Source organism: Branchiostoma floridae, chromosome 4, assembly GCF_000003815.2.
Source record: "Branchiostoma floridae strain S238N-H82 chromosome 4, Bfl_VNyyK, whole genome shotgun sequence".
NCBI lineage: Eukaryota > Metazoa > Chordata > Leptocardii > Amphioxiformes > Branchiostomatidae > Branchiostoma > Branchiostoma floridae.
In genome coordinates, this window is record NC_049982.1 from 18,109,389 (window position 1) to 18,134,626 (window position 25,238).

Below are 25,238 nucleotides of genomic sequence, written 5' to 3' on the forward strand. Positions count from 1 at the left end.
AAATATTGCCATTCAGAGCCACGTACACATATAATTTTAGTCTAAAACATAATGCCTTTTATTCAGTTAACATTAGTAACAAATCAAAGAAAGGGATTCATTGCATAAAACGTGCTTTTAAACTCCACAGGCTGTTTTTGTTATTTATTTGAATATTTTTTTTCGACCTGCCGGTACACTTTTTTTCTGAAAAATAAATCCGAGAAGCAACAAATAAATTTGGTGAGGCCTACAAGCCTTTGTACTGCACAGCCGGCCTTGGTGTGCCTTGCCGGAAAAACATTCCAGACTCATGGCCACCAACATCCGGGATCCCATGTCATCTCCCATCTGCCGCCATGACAGAAGAAAGTGTATACATGTAGCTGACTTTTTACAGAAGCATCCTTTAAACTTGCCTTTAGTGTGATTGAGGTGTTCTTGTCTACGTTGTGTTCAAGATATATACTAAAATCAAGATTCAGCTTAAGTTGGTTTGCCACACAGACAACGGGTCACAAACTAATATCTTGAAATGTTTGTAAGCAAGGTTAAGGTGGCAGCGACAGAGTAGAGTAGTAAAACAGTAAGTAGATGTCATTGACATGCCGTGCAATGTTGTTCAATCATCGGTGGAATCAATTGTACAGCATCCAGAGCAGTACGGACATTATTTTAGAATACAGTATCGTTAGATATGACGTCCAACAAGTGTTGATATAGCTGTAAAACGTCATGGATACGGAGATAAAAGAGTGTGGGCCTGCTTCACACGTCAGCCATTGTGGACAAATGATGTGTGTTTAAAGTCCCTGCGGAGCAATTATTGTAGCGACGTCCATAAAATACTGGTGCAAGTTCAAATGAGGCATGAAGAAGCTTTTACGAATATTGTTCCTTCCTTTTAAATGCTTCTCATCATGACAATTCTATGCAGTGCGTCGCAAACGTGTCAAAGGGTGGTTAACAAGCTGCCGGGACAAAAGAGTACCGGAGGGAGATAATGATGCCTGGGAAGGTAAACCTGCTGTTTTGTATAAACACAGGCTAGGCTTTAATGAAAATACACTGAAACTGGCATATAAACCTTCATATCACTGACACAAATGAAGGAAAGTTTCAAAACCTTATTGTCAGCCTGAATGATGTGTCTCTTTTATCTGTCCCGTCCCCAGTTGCCTTGAGGCTTCAATGGCCTGGTATTTCGTGCGAAGAATCTGGAAGCCTTCTAGCAAAAGAAAATTAACACAAGAGATAGGAGACCTCATACCCCTATGAAATATTTAGGGTTTTCATCACAAGTAATCTTATAACATTCCTGTCATACAGCACGGGGGTTATTTCCCAGCCCTACAAGTCAATATGACAGTGCCAATGAGATGGAACATATGTCATTGGGGATACACTGGTAACTTTCCTCTGCACTCAAATCACAAACCACTGCAACTGCTACAAAAATCAAGGAATTATGTTATTAGATTTTCACCCTTATTTCTAGGCCCTTATTTGCATATTTTGTACCAGTTAATGTACCACCTGCCATGTTCGAATCACATAAGTTTATTTCGCCAATACTTCAAATACCGATTCATCGTTGGATTCGAGGTCTAGCTTTTCATTGTAGGATATTCTCAAGTACTTTTTGTTGCAACCACACAACCTATCAATGACACCAAACACCAATGGATTTTCTTGGACTTTGTACGAAATACTTCAATTCAGGAGCTCATCTTTGTGTTTATGTATGTCTTGGTCGGTACCAGAGGTGACTTTGTCAGTTGGACGTCACGCACATGGGCTGGCGTTACGAGATCGCAAAGCTAATATGACCACAGGTAGCACCGTTGAATGCCGGTTTGCCTTCGCGCCGAATGGGTGATAAAGGAAGATAAATGCGCGGACGTGTGGCTGTTGTTAAGGGGGATGTGGTTTATGTGGTCGCACAATGGTCTGGATGGAGCTACGGATTGCAAATGAACAGCCTTAGCGATGAGACAAATTGTCCAGTCGGGTCGGCGTACCGATAGGCATTTGCATGCCCGTTTTCGTTCTGAACAGAGAAGACCTGATGCCTAAGCTTGTTTTGAAGGTAAAGTGGACCATTAGACAGAGAAACATGGCATAGATCAAGAATAATGTACAAGATTATTAATGCGTAAAGAAGTGTCCACTAAAGCAGTGTATACTCCACAGTAGGTGACACAAAATTGTATGGAAGTGGCCACTAAACAGTATATGCTCTACAGTCGGTAACACTATACGCGTACACGAGCACATATAATGTCTATCGTCTTTCACGCATGCTGAGAGAAAATTCACACAGATAGTAGGCATTAAAATATGGAGCTTACTGCTAGAGGCAGGGAAAGTTCAAAGTAAGGTACTAAACACCGAAGGAAACGAAGAGCGAAACCTAAATAAATTGCAATTGACAATGATTCTATAAGTATGCAAACGCGATGTCTTACTACATGTTTGTAGTTTTGTTGGAAGGTTAACTGTAGCAGCAAATTAAATCGCCTCACATTTTTTCCAAGAATTGACCCCCCACTAGTTTTATCTGTTTTAATATTTTTCCCCGACAAGGTGGCAAACAATAAAGATATCCAACGTGTTAGAAAGCATAGAATTGCACTGTACAGGATTCCTTTCGACTTACTTTTTGGGAATTTTTTCCCAAAGCTTAATATATATCATGCGCTAAGCCCTTTCCGCAGACATTTGACGTTTCTTGCTTCCTTTGAGGCTGCCCAAGCTCAGTGACGACAATCGGAACTGTCGGCGAACTGATACACCCTTTCTGTTGGTGCAGCACCGATAAAAGTCGCGCGGTGCCGCTTTAAGATAAGACCTGATGTTGGGGTTGATTACAATGTATAGAATTGTGTTCATCATACTGTTGCCCATCGCTAGCCCCTCGGCGATGTACATTGTCGTGTTGTTTAACAGGAGGCTGTTGAGAAGGTCAGGATAAAAGTCCCGGATGAGCGACACCACGTGATACGGAGCCCAGCACAGCATGTGGATCGTGGTGAGCAAGATGAGCATGCGCACTGTCCTCAGTCTGGACCGCGCCAACTGGTCAGTCTGTCAACAAATGAACAGGAATGGGCATGTACAAACGTGAACACAATAACAGATACATAACACATACAAACGTACAGTGTGTCAGGACAAACGTATTACCGTATAACTTTGAAAGGAATGCCCTTTAACCCAAATTCTGCTGTCGCACTACAGGCAGTGTACCAAACTTCACAAACTGAATTCTAATGATCGAGTTTAGGGTAAAATATTTTGGTGTCTTTTGGACTCGAGACGGTCTACAATCCAGCGGGCCGGGTCATAACGAAACTACTTCTTAGCACATCGCAAGCACCTCTTCCAACCTGTCTGTCTCTGACAATTAACGTTATTTTCAAACTTCAAACAGCCCCTCACAAACCTTTTGCATTGTCAAGCATGTTACTCTCCTTAGCATCTACTTGACCTGCTTTACCGCAACGTATACCTAACGAAAGTACCCTATCGGTGAAGGATTACCTGTGCCGCCGTATGTTGTCCCGGGACTCTGCGTTTACAAATCTTTACGAGGATACGAAGGTAGCAGTACCACATCGCTACCACCGGCAAAGCGAACTCAGCCACGAACACGGCGATATAGTAAGCTCGGTAACTGTAAACACAGGTACTTTATGTTTATTCCAGGCAACTAAAGCACTGAGAGTTTGAGGAGGCGAGCAGCCGATATGATCAAAGCTATTTAGATTTCTATTGCAGTATTGTAAGTCAAATAGAAAGAAATTCAAAACGTTTATTCAAACTTTATTATAATCCTCGCTAGGGAGGCAAAGTACGTCCACATGTACCCCTCTCTTTAGATACAACACCAGAAGCAAAGCCGACCTGACTTCTGTTACTTACGATGCACGCTGTCCAACTGGCCATAGTTGCCCGCAATAGGAGCCATCACGCGACGGATACGAGATCACGCGAGAGTACAGCGCTGCGGGAACAGCCAAGAGCGCTGACGTCATCCATGTCAGACCCGCCACTGCGCAGAAGCCCTTCCGTCTCATTCGCGGGAGCCGTGGGTGGATGATCACAAGGTATCTAAGAAATTAAAATATTACTAGTCAAAGTTTTCCCCTTAAAGAAAGGATGTGAATCTACGATGGACTGAAATTTCCTATCATTCCACATTTAAATCAGTATTCAGAGCTGTGAGTCCAACTGCGATAAGATGTGTGAAAACTGACGGTGCCCTTAATGCAAGGAAAGGTCAAGCTCGTATCGCCAAGGCCAAAACAAACATCACAAGGACATCTCATCACTCTGTGAACTATGTGGTGTTGGGCGTAAGGGAGTAACTGTATGCGACAGCATGTTTGTTACATTTTGTGTAATTCTGAAGCAACATTTCTAACCATAGGCAACGCATCTTATTGGATACTCAGGTAAATAAAACACCAATACAAACGTCTATGAATGTGCAAATGCATGCAAAATCAATAAGTTGTTTTGCGGAAAAGGTCAGTGGAGCCAGAAAGAATCAGATGTGCCTGAGACATGATAATTTGGAAAGTTACCTGTCAATGGTGATGACGACAAGAGAATATGTGGACACGTAGAGTGACGCCATCTGCATGAAGTTGACGGCGGCGCAGGCAGCTTCTCCATGACGCCACAGCCGCGTGTGGACAATATAATAATCCAACGAGAATGGCAAACTGATAACAGCTAAACCAAAATCAGACAAAGCCAGGTTTGCGATCAGAATGTTTGTCACCGACTGCATCTTCTTGTAGTACACCACAGAGAAAACAAGCACCAGATTCACAAAGCCACATAGAACTCCCGTCAGGACGTAGATGATACCGACCATCACTTTCGCCGAGACAGGAACATCTCTGTCCTCAAACGAAGTGGAGTTGTTCGAAACATTGGAGAAAGGCACGACGGGAATAGACAGGTTGTGCAGATGGCTCTGCCGATCATCTTCTAACAGGAAGAGCTCTTCGTACCAACTATAATCATAGTAGCTGTCCTCCATGTTTAGTACGGTATATTGTCAATATCAAATGAAAACCAACCGCTGCTCTGAAACATTTCAATGTGAATGAGATACCAGATGGAAAGGCCAGGATACTTTGCGTTCCTTTCCCTTTGATAAGACTCAGTTATCACACCCCTGGAGGCTGTAGCCCCTTTAGATCTGACCAAGAAATGGTTATACAAGTATTCAGAATCATTACCATTTTATCTGTTTTATGGCAGCTGTACAAGAACACTAAGATGAAACTCTAACTTACTTTCATCATTGTCCAGCACAGGGGATGCATAGTGTTATGCCAAATAGCATGTACCAGCGAAGGCATTCTAGGCAAGCATAATCGCGTGCAGCTTTTTAGTCTATCACGTAAATTATCGGCCATGGCCGTGTGGCCTTCGTGGGGCATCGCCCCTTGGAATCCTTGAAGGAAAGTCTGAGGGGGCAAACGGAAATTCCTTCTCAATGGTTGACATTGAAGAAATCACTGGTTGATATAAGACACTTCCAAGTGATTGGTATGGGGTTGAATGTTCAGTTATGAAACTTCCAATTAGTAAGTTTGTAAGTTATTAAGTTTGGTTTTCAATTTGAATATTTGGCGTCATGCAAGTTAGTTTACAAGGCTGGTAACGACACCAACCTTCACATGAGCTTAGTCATATAGCGTATAATCAAATCAAGGCTACCTCTCGGACATTGCCATTTATCCGCCAACCTTGTAGTTAGTCATTTGATTGGCACATTAGCCCTTGTATGTCCCAACACACGTCCTGCAATAAATGATTGGAGGACAAGTGGGCGACATTGCAGATCAAATTAATTTTAGTAAGGAAAGTAGTGTGAGCGTGTGTGTGAGAGAGAGGGAGAGAGAGTGTGTTTGTGTGTGTATGTGAGTGTGTGTGTGTGTGTGTGTGTGTGTGTGTGTGTGTGTGTGTCTAGTGTGTGTATCTGTGTGTCTGTGTAAGTGTATCTGTGTATGTATGTGAATAATCTATGACTTGACACAGGAACCTTGACAGAAAAAAACAAGAGTTACTAACTTTATGTCGAGCTAGTTCTAATAGGAATGTCTACTCTTGGTCATAAAACGAGAAAAGAGTAATGGGTTTCGCGAACAACAACTAAGACGCAATATCCTGTTGTATCCAAATTTAAAGAAAGTATTCCCAAGTCTTTACTGGCCATTTATTATGTATAACGACGCTCCAAACACATCTCTCTACTTTACGCCAAACGAATTTTAGCGAACAACCTCGTTAAAAGAGAAGAAGCCATTTCAGTTCAATTTCAAGGTTGTCCCTGTACGCCAGCCTCCACCTGCACACACGGGCTCACCGCACCGTGAGGAGAGTTTCATCAGTTCCGCTTCATCGACAGCGTCTTGGTCAGGTCAGGAGGTGGTCATGGGCTGGTCTCTGCCTATCGTCAGGAGTAAGAGGTAGAGTTTTGATCAAAGAGTTTGCTGTTTACTGACGTTCTAGTAATTCTAGCTTACACACCATTGTAGATATGTAGATATGTAGATTGTAGATGACAATATGATGGAACGTTACAGAGGGCTTGATGAACGTTACAGAGGGCTTAAAGGGCTTAATCGCTAATTTCTGCACTACGTCTGAAATATTTTGCGCCCAAATATCCAAGATTGATATGATATGCTTTGAAAAATAAAATATGTTTGATAAAGTTGGCGCTTGACGGTAAAAGTTTAGCTCTATGTATCCGTTATCCTCCCTGTCCTAATTTGTCCAACCTATATGCCAATACATTGGTCTTCATGGATTCATTCTTCCCTTTTGAATTATCCTGTTTGAAAGTCCCCACCTAAACGCCTCTGCAGTTCTAGACAAAGTTGCAAGACTTGTTCTTACTTTGGATGAATCATTCTTTTTTTGTTCATCAGGTGTAGAGAAAATTTCTTCGAAATTTCAAACCAGGTAAGTTACATACTTTGTGAAACCACATGTTGCCTCTTGTTCCTACATGTTTTCTGTGTAGCTATGTCATTTCAGCACGAATCCAGTTGGCGCCAGGAAAGCTAATTGATCAATTGTATGTACCGGGAGGCATGTATCTCCATACTTGTTGGTCACGTACACACCGTACGGGCCATTTCGGTCAATTACCCTCAGGAGCCTACAGGTCTAAAGTGACGGCCATAACTACTGATGTGATTAGGTCATTTATTCCCACCTCACGATTAATGCGATACGCGTGTCGACTTCGGTCTATTAGGGACGTTCTTCCGACAAAGCTACTTGCAGTCATCTGGTAGTACAGACCTCTAGGGAACTGGCCATGAGACAAGTAGTTTTGTATTTTTTGTGACAAACTTTGCTTAAAGATATAATAACAAAGGGGGTGGCCAATACGGCATGGAGGAGTCAGCGTGTCAGGGTTATAAACGTCACATGATCAAGCACAATCTTACATCTTTATCATGAGTGAATAATGCCATGTGAAGTATTGATTTCAGCCAATGGAATTGTTAGAAGGAATTGTTATTGGTACATAGTGACGGCTTTACTTAAATTCTGACTACTGTTAAGAAATCACTACAAAGCAATGGTAGTGTAGGAAATATCAAGAAACAAGTTAAGTGTATATCATCCAAGTTCATTTTGCTAATACGCATTGTTACTCTGGAAAAGAGATCACAGCATTACATTTGTTTCAGCTGGCGAGAAGATCGATTGTCATGTCTAAAATTGGTCAGGCCAAAATCAGTTACTCTGTATGATGTTTCCGTGCCACGTACGGCTGACCGATGTTATATTAGCCTTGTGGGGATAGTCTTTGTCATCACCAAGAACGTGTCATCTTTGGAAGATTGACTGCGTTGTCTATTCGTGTTTTTAAAGCTCATATAAAGGTATAAGTTCCCTTACCTTTTCTTTAGTAGGCCGTTAAAAGGCATTTGATTAGGTTGGTTGAATCAGTAGAGTTTAATTAGCAATTTTTATGTTTTCATCGCTTACGCAGCCCTATTGACCGGCGCTCGATGATTACTGATATGAGCTGCTAACAAACTGCCCATAGCAGCAGTTAAAGATTAGGGAACAATACATTACTGGATGTCAATAACGTCTTTTGGTCACTGATGTCTTCGAAGAACTCAGTATCTTTCCAAGACTACCCGAAGTCACTAGTATGATCGACAGCCCCAGATATAGAAGCCATGCGTATGAGTTGATTAAATGATCGTTTCACTGAAATCAATAGATGAATAAACAATACCAGCCAAAAGTAATGCAATGGAAATTTAATCTGTGGCTATCAATGAGCTTTCAAATAAGATTTTCCTTAGGGACTAGGCCTTTAACCCTTTAAGTTTATCATTGTCTTGTAAATGACATGGTGGTTGGGGTCAATCACATCGGTATCGATTTAGCTATGAAACTTTGTCCAGTGAGAAAAGAGAAGGCCTTCATGTTACTTTTTCATCAAATCCTTGATCTGAATTGACAATACTGCACATCGTGGTTTACTGTATTCTGTATCATGTAACTGTGAAATGATTTTCATAAGGGACAAATTACCTCAATATTGTAAATAAAAGTAATTTTGTTGTAACCCGGATTCCTGCAAACAGAATAGTATTCCAAAGTCCCAACAATTCCTGATGTCTGCTTTGTACGTGCGTTGTTGGCGCGTAACTGGAGCCCAGACTGGAGCGTCTATAAAACGTTTCACCTCTAATGCCACACTCGGTACACATCATTTCACGCTGAATAGCTAGATTCGTGCTTGCCCTTCGATTAGTCGATCAAAGAGCAAACAAATGACTTTTTGCTCTGACTAATAGGACCCCACAATTGGCTAAATGCCCTGCCCATCAATTATGGTAATCCAAGATGGTAGGTAGTTTGGAAATTCTAATGTACAGATAAATCATGATAACTTAATAAATGCACGAAATGAATATATGTCTTTATTGCTAATGTATGTATTCATTATTGGAAACGTGTGATTAAAATATGCTTATGGGCAATTGATATGCTGGTAAATTACAGGGGGAGCATGTTGATGGAAATACAGGTCATCAAATACTTCTTTCATGTGTTACGTACTCCCGTAAAGTAATGGAATTAACAACTGAAAATTTGTCATGTTTATCGAAATCGTTTGGCTGAAGTCAATCCAATCTAGAGGTTTATCAAAGCACACAAATGCCTCATACTGTTTTGTATACTTATCACACATGGATAGTTCACCCATCGCCTGCCTTGCGTACATCAATGAGACAGCTAATAGAAAACAGCATCTGAGGACAAACCGCTTGCGGATGCAATTCCTTTTGTTGCATTGGTCTAATCATACAGGTCCAACTCACAGCCTGGCATATTTATCACATTTATCACAGTTTGAAAGGTTTTCAGTCGAAAAACTACCTTTTTTCACGTGATAACGGTTATCACAATGGTTACCACATTGTCTCACCAGTTTATGACACATGTACCTTTATAGGTGAATTGATGAAATAGAACCCCTCTATATAATGCTTTCCTTTAGAAGCCTACATTTCATTAGTGAATCAATGAGATAGAGCCCCTCTATATCATTTTTCGACAGTAAACTTATCTGTTACCAATACTAGTTGATGATTTCTCTTATTATTGAATTGATGAGATAATGTGACAAATAAGTCTCATGTCACGGCGAATGTGACTTGTGACCGGTTGGACCAACATGCTCAACATGAATGTGACCAAGACGCTGTAAACATATGGGAATACACGATAAAGCGGGACCAGAACAATGGACAAGGGGCATCAACGGACATTGCACCAGGCCATCGTCTGACACAGTCAACATATGGGCCTAGAATGACAACGATTTCCAAAACTAATTATTCCATAGAGATATCAATCTGCATTAGCTTCCATAGTAGGCTCTCTGTGGCCTTTTTCCGTATTTTGGCTCATAATGCACTTTTGCTGGCAATTTCTTTTTGTACTGTGTCGCTTGACCGTTGCTTAAGTACGGAAAAAGGCCCAAGAGAGCCTACTATGGAGGCTAAATGTGCATTGACTTTTCAATATCAAGAGTAATTCCCCTTCCTGGTTTTCGAGCAATTGTTCAGCCTGATTTGACAATCTCGTTACGACGGCATACGTCAGGGCCAAGTTCAATATATAATCCGAACACGCACGTTATTTCTGACTGCAGCTTCATCATGATGCCCAAATCCCGTGTGTATCCTCTGACGACAGACACTGTCTTTGAATATACATGTACATTCATCCCTCTGTAGAGACCATGGCAACTGCCTATATGAAGTTTTCTTCAAAGCATCGATTCTCTGTTCTATAAACTGTTGCCAAATACGGATTGACATGCACCAAACGCTGTCGTCAGCCTTCACGACTTGATATGTAGCCAATTACAGGCAACACCATTGCTTTTTTTTTCTATGATGTTTTACAAAAGATGCACCACAACATATTGGTTGATGGCTTGGAAGAAATTAAGTTCAAGGACGGGAGGGCGCCTTAAAATTGGCGGTCGCTTGAGAAGGTACGAAGAATTCATATAGTAACCCAAAATGTAACAATTCAGTTCCCATAGTGATTGTTCGGCAGATGAAGCCAACTACCCAGTCCCCCTGACAGATCACGTCAGATCGCTACCGTCACTGATATATTGGAGGCTATGCAAGGTTTTTTATCTGTCGTCAAAATAGGTAACAAAGTTACCACCACGGTAAAGACGGTTGCGACTTTTATATCAGCCACATAAAAGAAATAAGACGTTTTGCACTTTTTCTGGCTTTCTAAAGGAACAAGAAAGGATTGTTGACTGTCATTTGTAGTCAACATATTGCTTGACGAAATATGGTACAAAAATGACTATAGCAAACGTTATCATTGTTCGGTGGGACGCTATCGGCTTACCTGTTTGACCTGTCTGTAAAAAGATAACTTTTTAGATATCCCAAGTTACGTCCTCTTATACCTAAATGATGTTGCCAAAACTGTATATAACTTCGAAGATTGGTAAAGTGCACTAGTACTGTCGTAACAAACGTACGTTACCGGTAACATTGTAACTTTACCTGCTGTAATACATAACCAATGGGTCGAAAAAAAGTCGTTATTTTTGGGGTCTATTTTTGGCTATCGTTAGAGAGGAATGTTCGTAATCAATAAAGTAGGTTTGACGGGAAAATGAGGTGATTGATTTTTTCAAACGTAAAATCGCTATTTGGCACATTTCAATGAGAACGAGCGAAAAAGCATTTTCTGTTGGCATTCCTACCCTTCAAACTTAGCACAGGCCCCAAGCCATTTGACTGCGTGAACGTGTGGCCATCTTACTCCTCATATACCATTGCTTCCTTCGTAAGGTGATGCACTTCCGAATCTTTTATAAGTGTACATGATATCAATTCCCGAAAGTTTTGTCTGATGCCATACTTTGTCCGGTGACGCGCGCCAGTTTGCGAAGTCCATGTAGCTGTGCACGGGAAGCACACGATAGGCCCACTGGTCTACAACTGTTCCTCTCTCAACAGGTGTAGAAATAAAGACTGTATAGTTTTACTTTGTCCATTGTCTGACTCAGCAACTCCAGTGTGGCAATTCTCTGTGCCAGACTAACCTGTCCCACTGCTGCAACAACATGTGCTCACCTGGAAACGGTGATAACGGTAATGGCGTTTACTAAGCAAAAGATGATTCCATCTATGAATGGAAAATTGCCTGAAATGTGTTTATTTAACGACATTTACAGCTCTGTCGTCCTTCAGTATAACCATGAAGGAGCGGAAATGAAGATTTATGTCAATCAGACGGGATAATGAAGGCTGCTGTCTGTCTCCTCCCCCTCCCCGCCCTCTCCGTGTCTGCGGAAAGGCGCACCGCCCGGGAAGCGTAATGATCGCTTTGGGAAATTACAGCCTGTGATTTAATTTGGCGGGTGAGAAATTAAAACAGGCGGGACAGTAGTACGGGTCTTCTGTGAGATTGATGAAGACCTTAATGGCAGCAGCCTTTGTCCTTCACAAACAAATCAGCAGACCTTCTCAGAAGCTCTGTGGATTTTTCCAGGATTAACCTTACGACGTAAATGCACATATCCCCCTTAATCGAGGGACATTTCCGTTATTGGTGGGTGCATTAATTTTCTTTTCTTGCGCAAGCACATAGGTCATGAGCTCAGGTCACGTGGTCACGCGCACGATATAAATGGAAAAGTTGTCCGAGTATCGATCAGTCGGCGCCGTGACACCTCAGCCTGACATCCAGCCGGACCCAGCGGACCCAGACCCGACTCCAGCGTACCAGGCAAGCCGAGAGGACAGCAGGTACGTTCTGTTGCTTTATCTGAACGTTACCGGGGTATTGTTTTAATTTAGTCTTTTGAGAAATGCTGTGAAAACGGAGAGTTTGTCAACAAGCGCTGAGTTTTCTACTACGCTGCCTCTTCCCAACAAATGTTTTAGGACGGTTCTTTTCGAATGGATATCATATCGACGGATTTATAAAAGCAAGGCGTAAGTCTACCATGTAGAAAAATTCAAAGCAATACCGACTACTGCTAGAGATATCATAAATAAGATGCGTTCCAATTTGACAGTCCGTATAAGATATCCATATGACATGTCACGTCGAGGATGGCCACCTGAAACTTTCTAGAGGCGACAATTCGATATAAGAAGTGTTACGTATGAAATGTGCTTAAACGTGTTTCCCGCAAAAATTCTAACATTATTTTCTATATTCCATGATTACGCAGTGTTCATATCAAAATCGAAGTGAGATTCAGGCATTTTTGATAACTAAATCGCGCTACCAGTCTTTTCGTCCTGCTTTTCATGACAGTGACGCAAACTTACATCCGAGCATTACATTGTTCCAATTAAAAACCCCGGGCGTGTAGACCGTGCGCCGTTTCTTTTGATGCCTTACGTTCAGACAACATAAGACGTGCCCACAAAACCCTGACTTCACTACAGCTGCTAGATCTAATCGACATCACTACAGAGGTTGACTGACGTTAAGTGTTATGCCGTCATTGTGTATGGGCTCTACGCCTGTAAAATTCCGAACCCCGAACTAATTGTAAGTCAGTAGAGCAGTTGAACACCGTGTAATATCGTGGTCAAACGATAAAACAGATGATTTTATGCTGAGAGGACGAACCAGTCAACACCACGCAGGTAAAACAATTCAGCGTCTCTACAATGAATAGATTGGATATACACTAAGATTCTCTTGTTTGAATCCGAACGTGGTGGTAGTTTACAATATAGACAGGACTACCCTTAATTATGCTTTAAGTCATAGATTCTTTCCACCTGTAGATTGTATAGCTTTTCTTCTGGTGCATTTTAGAGTTTATGGCTTTGGCCATGGACCCTTGACCATTGAATGTATCTCTGAATTATCGAAGGACATTTTAAGTTTGATTGACGGTTTCCTGGCACATATTACACGTCAGACAACCGTGTAATGTCTCCCATTGCGGACTCCGAACCTCAGTCCATCAACCTATTTCAGGACCATCAGGTGCATGAACGACACCAGGTGGTCTGGTCTTGATTGACCAATTGCTATCGCCAATCGTTCACGGCCCAAACAGCACCATTCCAGCGGCAGCAGTCATGACGTTCCTTAAATCCCTTCTATTATTTCCTCTGCAGTTTTAAGATCTAATTTGAAAGGAAAGCTAACTGCTGATTGTGGATCAGGTAACGCCGGAACAGTGAAAAAGTTTTTTTACCGAGATACTGCCGAGGACGCTTGCTAACTTTGAGATGAGTGGTTGGGTAGTATTGATTTTGCGAGAGGATGTAGATTGCATTGCAACCTGCAATTCTATTTCAAATCTCATCAGATATAAACTAATTTGACAGTGCTCCGGTCTACTCAGACCCCTGTGTTTTTTTGAGGTTTCAAAGACTGTTCAAAGTATGCTTGATCCTGAAAGAAGTAATGGTTATTACTGCTCGAATTTCTTCTTTCACCAACAGTCATATAGATATGTGAAGATACCTCATCATAGAGGTGTGAAGATTTAGAAAGAAACGAGAGAGCATTTATTGATCGATGCGAATCAAATCGATACCTCTATTATGCCCCTGGCCAACCATTAACCACTGTCATAGTTTTCAACAACATCAATGGTTAACGCAGGGATGTTCACGGTGCGTTATTTACAAAATTTGATAAAAGCTTTTTAGTTTGCGAATATGAGGCAAGGTAAAATAAAATCCATGTGCACAGCCTCCAAACTTACTAGATAAAAGACATAGATTGGATCATGTGGCCATTCCGGAAAGGGAAGACTTTGCGATTAACATTAAAGCATGGCTCGTGCCATGGAATTAGACACTAAAGTAATTCGTAATACGTAGTGGACGATAAGGCAGAGTGAGAGATAAAGTGCTGTCTTCGTGCACACGGTCTGAGTTGCATTAAGTCATAGGTGTTAGCATATACAGGGGCGGTGTTGTTCATGAAAAAGAGATATTTAAATGTTGCTTTGCCATTGCAAAGCAAGACGTAGTTTACACAGAAATGTAAATTTTCTTGCCTTTCCAAGTTATTAGAATGGCTAACTTGGTGTTTTCCACGACCAATTCTCATCCCTATCCAAACCGGCTGCAAAAGTCCTCCACCTACATTTGTAAAGGAACGCCGTCCCGCTTCGACCATATCATCTTTTGGCTCAGGTACCACTGAGGCTTATTGAAGAGTATTGCTTTGGGCAAGGTGCAATTAACCACAACTGAAATGGAGCCAAAATAATTAGTGGACCATGGTGGTGGAGCTCCGTCTTCAATAGCTCATTACCAAGCACTTTCCTCGCCGGTACCTCCGTTCTTGCGGGAGACGAGAACGGTCAAGGCAAGTGACGCCGTGATAAACATGTCCGCGGCAAGAGAATAAAGTAGTTCAGGATGACTATGTTAGCTTTCAGCAACAACTTCATCCATCCTGTCCTGATGAGTGCTAACACGCAAGAAAACTACATTTCTATCTCACACCTTCGTTTCATGATGGTAACGTTTTAACGTGACGTAATATAAGTGCTTTTGTTGATTATGCAAATCGGGTTCATTGGTATAGATGATAACAAAATAACATCGTCTCCACCCGGTTAGCAAGAGTCGTACCAAGTTTGAAAGTCCTATCTGGGCAAATAAAACTCATGTAGCCCTAATTTGCACAATTCTGTCTAATGTTGGTCAAATTCATTTTGAATGTGAAATCTCCTGCATTTACCGTCTATGAAATTACACTATTACCCCACTCATCATTTTACATAATCTATACCTATTGATGTTCCTCCCTTTCTCAGTTGCATATATCCCCGCTTGACTTTTGTTCTATCAGAGAAGACAATGGATTTATAATTTCCTGATTGATTATGCAAATTTGATCTAGATTAGTTCAAATGTCATCTAATTATGCCAATCATCATTACATACAAAAAAATTTTAAAGAGGTAAAATGTTGTTCTCTGTCGAACTAGACATCTAGAGAACTATGCCTGCACTAGAATGCCACGGGTCGTCTTTTAAAGTTGAGAATATAGATAGCCATCCATTGACACGGACGCTGACGCTTCGCGTAAGGAATATTGTCGCGCAAGGACATGTAAAATAGGACACATCTTATTTGATTAAACATTTCCGTCTACATTTCGTTGAAACAGGTGTGTGTTTTCTCAGACGACAGGTTAGTACTGGGTTCTATGAATTCCTTGAAAATTTTCATCCTGGAGTTTTCCTAGATTGAAATTGACCCAGTACAATTTATTCCAGTGCGAATTAACTCACGACCATCATGATTATTACCTTTTTGTGACGCAGTTATGGGAATCAATTCCCCACATAAATCGGTGCCCATTTTACTACTGAAGATTGCAAACAACGTACAACCCCATACACGACTGGCCATGCAATTTTGATGAAGTCGCACTTTATGTGCCTGTAAAAAGTCATAAACTTACTCCCGATAGAATTTCCAATATCTCCAGGTCAGAATGTGTGGTTAGGGACATGTGATGAAGTTGTTCATGGTATTAAGTCCTTTTAAAGTTATAATGTGCCAAGTTTAGGATATAAAGGCGACGTATCCATTTATTTGATACTTAAGGCGACATCTAAAACATGACAAGGCAGTTGGGAGGTGCTCCGTCACCTGCCTGCAGTCCTGCACCCTGTCCTGATGAGAATATAACTTGTCAACTTATAGTAGACTTGTGAAAGGGCCAAGATCTTAACAGTGTTCAATATACCATATTACCTCAACCTCCTCAAACTCGAAGGACAATGCAAAGAATTGGAATAGCTTTGTTGTAATGTTAGCTTGAGTTTGATGAGGATGCAGATAAGTTTTAAGATAAGATAAGAGCTTTATTTGGTTTTAAGCAGTTTCAAGGCAAATGAATTGCAAACCAAATTACAACGGTCGATAGAATCAGCGCTACAATGCAACATGATGACATCTAAATCATTTACACAAGTTGATTTCGAGAATAAACAGACTAACAAGTATACAAACAGACAGATTAACGTAGTTCTCTACATTAAAAGAATAAAGCTTTGTTTAAAATTATGAAAAGTGATTGTCTCTGAAAGAGTTCATACAAAGTCTTGATTATTTTACAGATACATTTTCACCGATTACATGTACAGACCGCGCTGAAGAGAGAGTTTAGCTAAACGAAAACATAAACTTGACAGGATGGTTTCCCAGCAGGCTTGTTCCCACCAGGGATTCTATGGCCTCCTCCTGCTTCCGAATAGCTCCACCATCCCTAATTGTTCTCCTTTAACGCATGTCAGTACCGACTAAAATGGCGCCAGGTAAATTTGACGGGTGACGGTATGTGACCCTCCTTTTCACGCTGGTTAGTTCAAGCTAGCGTCACTTGTCTCCAGATGGACACCAGGCCAGTTGAGGTGATACGAGAAACAATGACATCATGGTTTCCTGGCTGGATGGTTGATTGATTGAAGAGTTCAGGTCAATTATACAGCTCAGGGATACCTTACAAGGCAGAAACTTATAAATATTTACGACTTCGTTCCAAGTGTCCTGACGTCCAACTATAACACACTATAACTCCAACGTCCTGGCTATAACACAACTCTAAGAGAAAAAGTTTTCTCTTCTTTATATAGTTCTTTCTTTCCCATTTTGCATTCATCCATATATGTTGTTCGTTATTCGCTTTTGGTAGAAGCATTGTCATGTAAAGTACCAGTTCCAGAGTAAGCATAATGTTGGGTAATTCTGGCTGATTGTATGCGCCTCCAACCCTTCATTACCTGGCGTAGATAAGGAGGTAATTGCACCTCCTATCCGTGCAACCTAGCTGCAGCCAGATCATGATGGCTGCTTTAGCATTACGGAAACTTCTTGATTAGACGTCACCAAGCGCGCATTCTAATGCTAAGCTAGGTATACTGTAATGCTGTCAAAGGGTTTTCACTCGACTTTTTATGGTTGATCTGACATCTTAAGCTGAAGCTGCTTAGCATCAAGGCGCAACAGAGATTTGTACCATTAGGTTGTTATTTAACATTCAGTCCGTCGCACGGAAAGGTGGACGCCAGGCGTGAAGATCGATAATTATTTAACCTTAAGGTGCACGGAGTTCACCACCATGAATATATCTATATATATGCAACATTTGACTTCAACAAGAGCTTTTATATCCTTCTACCAGAAATATGCCTATTCTGCGATTCTGATTCTATGAGAACAAAAAATACCAGCTGCCCTTTATCGGTCCTCTGTTCAATAAGTTGTCTTTGCTCCAATAGAATTAAAATCCATGTGCGTTGTTGACTAGGTAAGCTGAACAAATGTCCCTAATATGTTGGTTCCAACATGATGCATTGATAGGCATTCTGTATTCTACTAGGACCGTGTTACCTTACACATGTGATGATTAAATTTGATGACTGAGCGTAAGTGTAATTCATCCATTTGCACAAGTGATCCTAACGAGTGGTCATTGAATGATGCGTACTTAGTCTAATACCGAAAAGGGCCCTGAACACAGACGCGCCTTATTACCTACTTATCTGGGACCGGTATCGTTAACGGCCGTCGACGCCCAGAAAAATCCCCAAGATTCCTTCATCATTTTATGGCTCGGCTGTAACAGATGCTATGGCGCATTGCCAAACATTCAACACATGAGCCAAGAAGGTCGCTAAACCTGATTTTCTAGCGTCAATTACCTGTCAGGGTATCTAGACAAGCTGGTGCTACGCCTACGATGCTCTTATGTCCTCTTACTTAGCGTCATGTCGTCATCTGAAGTCAGCTAAGATGATTGTTCTTCTAATGCCAGTTGTGTCCAGTGACTCAAGTTCAAACTGAAGGAGGAATATGATATTTATTGAAAACGCTCTTCAAGAAATTTCGAAAGAGCAGAGGAAGAATTTGTGAATTCAATTTGTGTTTTCGATATCAAATTTATCCTTATGAAAGTGCAATGTTTGAGCATGATCTCTCCGATTCATTGATGTTACAGCTTCGGATAAAAAAATGCACACCTGGTATATGTTGAAGTTTGTCTCCATTCTGTTAATGAAACAAGTATAGTATCTGGACATGGACATGCATGTTGATTGTAATAATTGAGGGAAAACGATGTTCTAAATAAAACCACGTATCAATTGATACCATGTATTGTTTCCTTTCAGGTGCAACATGATGACTACAGAGGTGGGAAGGTTTCTTCTCTGCGCATGCGTGACCTTTTCAGTTCTCCTGACCACCTGCACAGCAGCCCCCACAGCGTGAGTACGGGAAACAAGACCCTTACTGTTCCTGACGCACAATAAGGCATTAAATGCAGCACATTCTTGCAACTTTTTGGTTGTCCGTTTGGTATATTCTTGAATTTCACTCAGTAACTTACATCTGCAATATATTATTTTGAGAGAACCCATAGAAATCTATTTTGAGCTTTAGACTTTATTTTACTTCACCGCTTAGCACTAGATAATTGGCAATAATAGGTGATGGCAACAATATTTCAGAATTGCCTGCAAATTATGACATCATATTCTATCACATCTGTATTTCAACATCACTGAATATATGCTTATCATGATGTGACACAGCCCCCTCTTACTAACATAAGCCTTTGTTCCACAGAAGGGGCGAGCTGCCCGAGGCCAGCCTCCGTCTGTCTGAAGAAGACGTGGGGCGCGTGGTGAGCGCCATGGCCCGGGAGGTGCTGCAGATCGTGAACGAGAACGTCGACAAACTTGCGCAGCCTAACGAGTTTGGCTACGGGTGAGTAATAAAGGCAGCTCCTCTGTTCTATCTTATATTCTCTGTGCGCAGATTATGTGAAGCGTTTTGTCGTGTATGCCAACATGACAAGGCAAGCTTAAAAGGCGTTTGTTCAAGATGCTCAGTCTCACCACCAAGACATTTCTGCGAGGTTCTTGACATGGAGCTTTCACACTTACGGAATGATCCATGTCCTTGGTGCTGAATGACCTCCAAAAGAACATACATTCACACGAACACCACAACTATTGGCACAGTATGATCTACTCCCAACATTGATCTTGTCATTCGTACTGAATCATTCTCCAAACTGATAGAAATGTCCATAAAAGATCAGGCACATAAGAGCTAGAAAGAGTTTACCGAAATGACAATGAAGTAGCTGACGTCACTTTTTTCTCTTTTATCATTCGCAGTTTGGACGGCCTACCCCAGGGGCCTGTCTACAAACGCGGGAAGATAGCCTGTAAGACCGCATGGTGTATGAACAATCGCCTGTCGCACAACCTGAGCAGTCTGGACAACCCTACCGACACCGGTGTCGGTGCACCAGGGCGCAAGCGCAGAGATACGTCATAGGTCAAAGGGGAGAAAACCCTCGCTCACAGGCTAGCTCGTGTGAAAATAAAAAAAATTCAAAGCTTTCATCTTCTTCTTGAGGTTTCCTCAACGGCTAAATTGGCAAAGTGACCCTTTGTAAAGAAGGCATATTTATCTATGGGAACATGACTCAAGTGAAAACGTCCAACTGCGGCATATCGGAAAAAGATCGCTTGTAATCGGTCACAAATTCCTACAAATCATATCTTGTCCTTCAAACGTGTTGGTACTCTTCGTGTAGTATGAGCAAATCTAAAAGTTGATGATATAGTTATGTTATACATTCTATGGCCTGATCTTCGCAGATAGATTCGATTCATGTTGGCCTACATGTATGCCCAAATCAATCAATGACAGTATTCTTGCTATAAGCGTTTGCCTAACATTTGAATAAGAAAACTATCGTCCACTCAGAATTGTCGTAACTAAAGAAAGAAATCCTGACTGAGGTTGTAAATATGGTCACAGATGCATGTACCATCTATGTTAAGGATCTTATTGGAAAAAAAAGCAATGGTAGTAGCTTTGAATAAAAATTATGCTTATGAAATGAAAAGATGTGTACATGGCTGACTTTGTACGCCTACATACCATTCGACAGCTTCATCGTTCTTTTTCCGACTACTGTAGTGGTACCTAACGTCTTGGGCGTACAACAGGTACCGCCTACAGGGGTTCAGTTTCTTCATGATTGAGTAAAATACGGGTACAAACACGTTGAGGAAACTGGGTCATGTTCTGTTACCATGCATGTCATTAAAAGAGACACCTAATTAGTAGAACCTAATCCCCCCAGCCACCGTTCAGGACATGCTGTCATGGGGTCGCCCCTCTACCTAGCAATTACACGAGACGAGAAACCACGTTATACACCTATCGTTATGGAGTCGTAATAGGTGGATATAAAGTCGACATTTCACACTGTGGAATAGAACTGATTTTTTTCCTAACAAAATATGTTAATACTTGTAAAATTCTTTATTTCCGGGGCTTGCTTGGGCAATATGCTCTAATACATAGGTGCACCAGTTCCAAGGGTGGTATAGATTACTGTACGTACATGTGAACGTGAATATCACGATGTATGATATCCAGCACATATAACATAATAGAATACTAGTATATAACGTTGCAGTCCAAATTTAGATACGTTATTTTCCTCTGCACAAAGATTATTAATGCTTTCTTCATGTATCTATCTCTACTCAAATGATCGTTCAAGAAAGCATTCATTCCCTACCAACGGTTCAACAGACGAGGGAAATTATGCAATGATGGTTAAAGACACATTTACGCATCCTCTCCCTAGCAATGACGACTGTTCAATGAAGTCTTCTCTTTAGTTTCACCTTCAGACCCGTGTATACGGAGTCCCTCTAAACGGACATGTAGAGGAACCAGGGAAGAGAGAGGATCCACTGGATACTAGGAACACCGTTGGGAGATGAGCTTGTACTGGTCAAACAGAGGTCTCCTTCACAACAGAGGACACAGACACCAGTACCTGTAGATACAAAGGCATACTTCACAGTCAAAATGATAACCTTCGTTGAGATGCATTTTCTGGCCTATTTGGTGATAACTACATTGGACTGCAATGTTGTTTTTTTATTGACTGGTCTTAGATTAATACAAGAATGATGTTGTTTATTTTCACCTACAAAATACATGCTTAGTCATACCAAGATGAAGACTTGACTTAGGGTTGTATCTAGCATTGTAGGGTTTGCAACCAGTTTCCTTTAACATCTAGTGCCAACTCTAAACTGGGCTTCCACATTATACCACATCAGTAAGTACAATATTGATTAGAGGACGAATGATACAGAATATCCTGACTAACCGTCTTCCACCGGACACTGGCAACCAGTAGAGAGGGCACAACTCCTGCTGAAACTTGTGATGTTGCCATCATCCAAGAAATAGGAACTCTATACGCATGCAAAAAAGAATGCTCAGTAAGTACTCCACATCCAATGTTATTTGGCATATCTCTGAGTAAAGAAAATGACAAATTCCAAGTGGAAATTCCTATTGAAGTTCACACAGCAGTCGTGCAAATCATCAAAATATCAAATGTACAAAATACTGTTAGGAGTAATTACCTCCATGAAATGTCATGGAGGTTCTAGTTTATCCTGCGTTTGTGTGTCTGTGTGTGTGTTTGTGTATGTGTGTGTAAACAAGATAACTCAAGAACGGTTGGGCGGATTGGTTTCATACTTGGTGTGTTGGTAGTGTGTGATGAAAGCTGAAAATGATTAGATTTTGGGCCCCCTATCGGCTCCCCTTGGTACTGCAGCGCAACTTCCGGTTTTGCTATCACGGTGTTCCGAACATGCTATGGTCACGATTTTTAAGTATTAGATAGCTCTTGTGCTCAGGAAGAAATGACATATGTTTGAAGTTTGAGCCCCCTAGTGTCTAGTTTGGGGATAGCAGGGGCATTTTTGTCAAAAATTTCTGAAGAGGATAACTCAAGAAGGGAACAACGGATTTTCATGATTTTTGGTGTGTTGGTACCTTAGACAATGTTGTACAAGATAAAATACCAATTATGCAAAATAGGACTACATTTGCATAATTAATGACAATATTCTATCATAGCAGTTTTTTCAATGTATCTCTTGTTCCAGATATGCTATAGTCTTGACATTTTGGTGGTAGATAGCTTTCAGTGCCATGGTGGGGCAAGTTTCAGTCCCCTAACATTCAATTTTGGAACTGCAGGGGCGTTTTTGTCAAGACATTCCAAAGAGGATAACTGAAGAAAGGATTGACGGATTGGCATCATATTAGGCATGCGGGTACCTTAGGCAAAGATGTTCATAATGATATACATGTTATGCAAATGAGAGCTTAATTTGCATAATTAATGAGGAAATTGTATAATTCAATTGTTTTCAATAACTGGACTTCAATAAATGTAACACATGTTAATTATGATGGGTGGAATATAAGCAGATACCAAATATGGTAATGAGGAACTTATTACCATATTTATGTAAAATGCATTATTTGCATAATTTAGGTAAAAATTCAAAACCGCTTTATGATTGATGATGGGAATTTTATAATTGTGACATGTGTACGTTAGTCAATGATGAACAACACCATGCATAAATTATGTTAATGTGTTAGTCAATTGCATGAAATTTACGAAAGCTCTCAATTTTCATGAAGGTATGAGGTCGCCGAACTCTAGTATATAGATATATTTTATCGATAATGGACCTGTGTCCAGAGAGAGTATACATACATTATTCATGCCGTTACCATGGCGCAACCTTAAGGACACGCCCAACAACAACGTTAACGGTTTCAGATGAAAAGAAAGTGACTAATGGCAAACAGAATATACTTCTCCATTGATCTTTTCTCTGTTTTGTGTCTAAAACACATACGTGCAAAAACAACATGCAGACTTCTAGTAGGGCGCGCGAGTACTGTAGGCTACGCTCACCGCACAGCGATCCAGGCCTGAACTACAGTCCGTCTGAGAGGCGTTGGCGGGAAGGATTGTGGGATTATTCTGGCAAGCGCCCCCAATGCCGGAACAGGAGTAACAGCGAAGTGCATCTGTGGGAGCTGGAGTCATAGTAGGAGGTTCATGTCGATGACTTAAGTAGTACCAAGGAGGTTATATAGACAATAGAAACACCTTTCAGATTTTGAAAATTCCGTAGCTTCATTTACAGCTTGGCTGACATATATGAAATACACCCACACAGTGGAATCAGCCAATGACGAGCGATTTTGAAAAAAATTATAGAGCTCAGATTTTTAAGCTTATTTGGTCTCTGTCTCACCACTGCACTTTTTATTTCATGGAATGTACTTTGTTTTGTTAGCTTGTGTGAAATAAAAAATACAAAGACTTGATGATTATGAAGGAAATGTTATACCACGGAAGTATAGGATTAACGTGATTTTACAACTGAAGAACCTTGAGGTAGCAAATGCCATTAAGTGTACCCTAAGGCTTTTCTACCACAAAATAATCTGCACCCCAATGATCTGTTCTAAAGAAGCCAAAGCTATACATACATTGAAGCAAGCAACAAAAGACGATGCAGTACCAATAATCTTTATTGATAAGTTTAAAAAAAGCTAAAAAAAATGATGAGCAATACTAAAAGAATAGTTTGCACGTACTATTATCATATGGTTGGTTAGAATATGATTGTGTGAATCTCTAAGGATTCCATTTCAGATATCGTAATCGTTTTTTAAGCTTTAAACATTTAGACATTCAAACGTTTTAATGTACCTGTCCATAATGTCAACGTATTTGTAAATGCTATAATATTAATTATTCTATGAACTCACCCGCTATGCACATAAGGCTTATCAGTAAGATGGTCCCAACAGAGCTGCTCACACCTGTACGTAATGCGGTATTCTTCATTCTGCCACTCCTCTCGCCTCTCCTGGTACTTAACACGTAGGTTGGTCGGTATTCTGTGTGTGCTTTGGTATTTTCTCTATTCTTACAACATGTCCACGTGTGATTTATGTTAGGTTTCCGCCCCTAATAGTGCTTTTGCGTGCTGAGCTCATTTAAGGCGTGGTTGTTCATAAAACATTTTTTACAACAGTAGTTGCGACAGTTTAGGGGTTGTAGAAACGCATTCATTGATCAAAATGTCATTAGGTATTGTCACGCAATCTCCTGGGCAACCCTGTTTCTTCTAAGCTAACAATGCCGAATACAAGGTAAACTGTAAAATCAAAATGTCGTATTGCCCGGAAGCCCCTAGACTAGAGAGTCACTGGACCAGATCGACTCACTAACATACGTACGCCACAGCGTAACAGCTTCCACCGACACCACACTATTTTCATTCAGTAGAGGGAGACATCAACATAATTTGTATTTGGTACCGCCCTAGCCATCTGCATTTTTAATGGCGACCTCCATATGTGTCATCTGTGTCTTTTGTGTTAGTAGCGGCCACAAGGACGTAACAATCACGTAGGCATTGACCAATCTTATAGGCCACGGTACAAATGCCATATTTTGTACCAGAGAGGGGTTTAACTGTTATGATAAGAAGCCGACACGACAGCTCCTTTTTTCCATTCTCGATCAAAGTGTCACGAGAAGTTTTTTTATTATATTCTTTAATTCACGGACAGGGACCTGACCATCTGTTAAACTTGTTTACATGATATATGCTATAGGGCATGCCTAACTTATATCAGCGCTTACTGAAACAACCATGATGGATGACAAGGATATCGCGTTAGATTTTCGTCTCTTATGCAGCCTAAAAGTTGTTACTTTTAGGTGGACTTCAAGCAGACTCAGCCTCCATATAGATTCATGAGCGCTT

The 25,238-nt window shown here is 40.9% G+C and overlaps 3 protein-coding genes across 3 annotated transcripts; 1 reads left to right on the forward strand and 2 right to left on the reverse strand.

The window, feature by feature from the left end:
- Positions 1–2,112: 2,112 nt before the first annotated feature.
- LOC118412797 (prokineticin receptor 1-like) lies at positions 2,113–5,296 on the reverse strand. Its single transcript, XM_035815819.1, has 4 exons — positions 4,569–5,296; positions 3,904–4,092; positions 3,523–3,655; positions 2,113–3,066 (listed from the first exon to the last, which is right to left on the reverse strand). The coding sequence occupies exons 1-4, from the start codon at positions 5,030–5,032 to the stop codon at positions 2,680–2,682; spliced, it is 1,173 nt and encodes a 390-aa protein (XP_035671712.1). The 5' UTR covers positions 5,033–5,296; the 3' UTR covers positions 2,113–2,679.
- Positions 5,297–12,189: 6,893 nt separating this feature from the next.
- On the forward strand, positions 12,190–20,458 carry LOC118414606. Its single transcript, XM_035818764.1, has 4 exons — positions 12,190–12,338; positions 18,705–18,800; positions 19,162–19,302; positions 19,719–20,458. Exons 1-4 carry the CDS (start codon positions 12,220–12,222, stop codon positions 19,879–19,881), a joined length of 519 nt encoding a protein of 172 aa, XP_035674657.1. The 5' UTR covers positions 12,190–12,219; the 3' UTR covers positions 19,882–20,458.
- A 406-nt stretch (positions 20,459–20,864) lies between these two features.
- LOC118414607 lies at positions 20,865–25,225 on the reverse strand. The gene is made up of 4 exons (XM_035818765.1): positions 24,232–25,225; positions 23,366–23,490; positions 21,746–21,833; positions 20,865–21,406 (listed from the first exon to the last, which is right to left on the reverse strand). Exons 1-4 carry the CDS (start codon positions 24,308–24,310, stop codon positions 21,279–21,281), a joined length of 420 nt encoding a protein of 139 aa, XP_035674658.1. The 5' UTR covers positions 24,311–25,225; the 3' UTR covers positions 20,865–21,278.
- Positions 25,226–25,238: the final 13 nt, after the last annotated feature.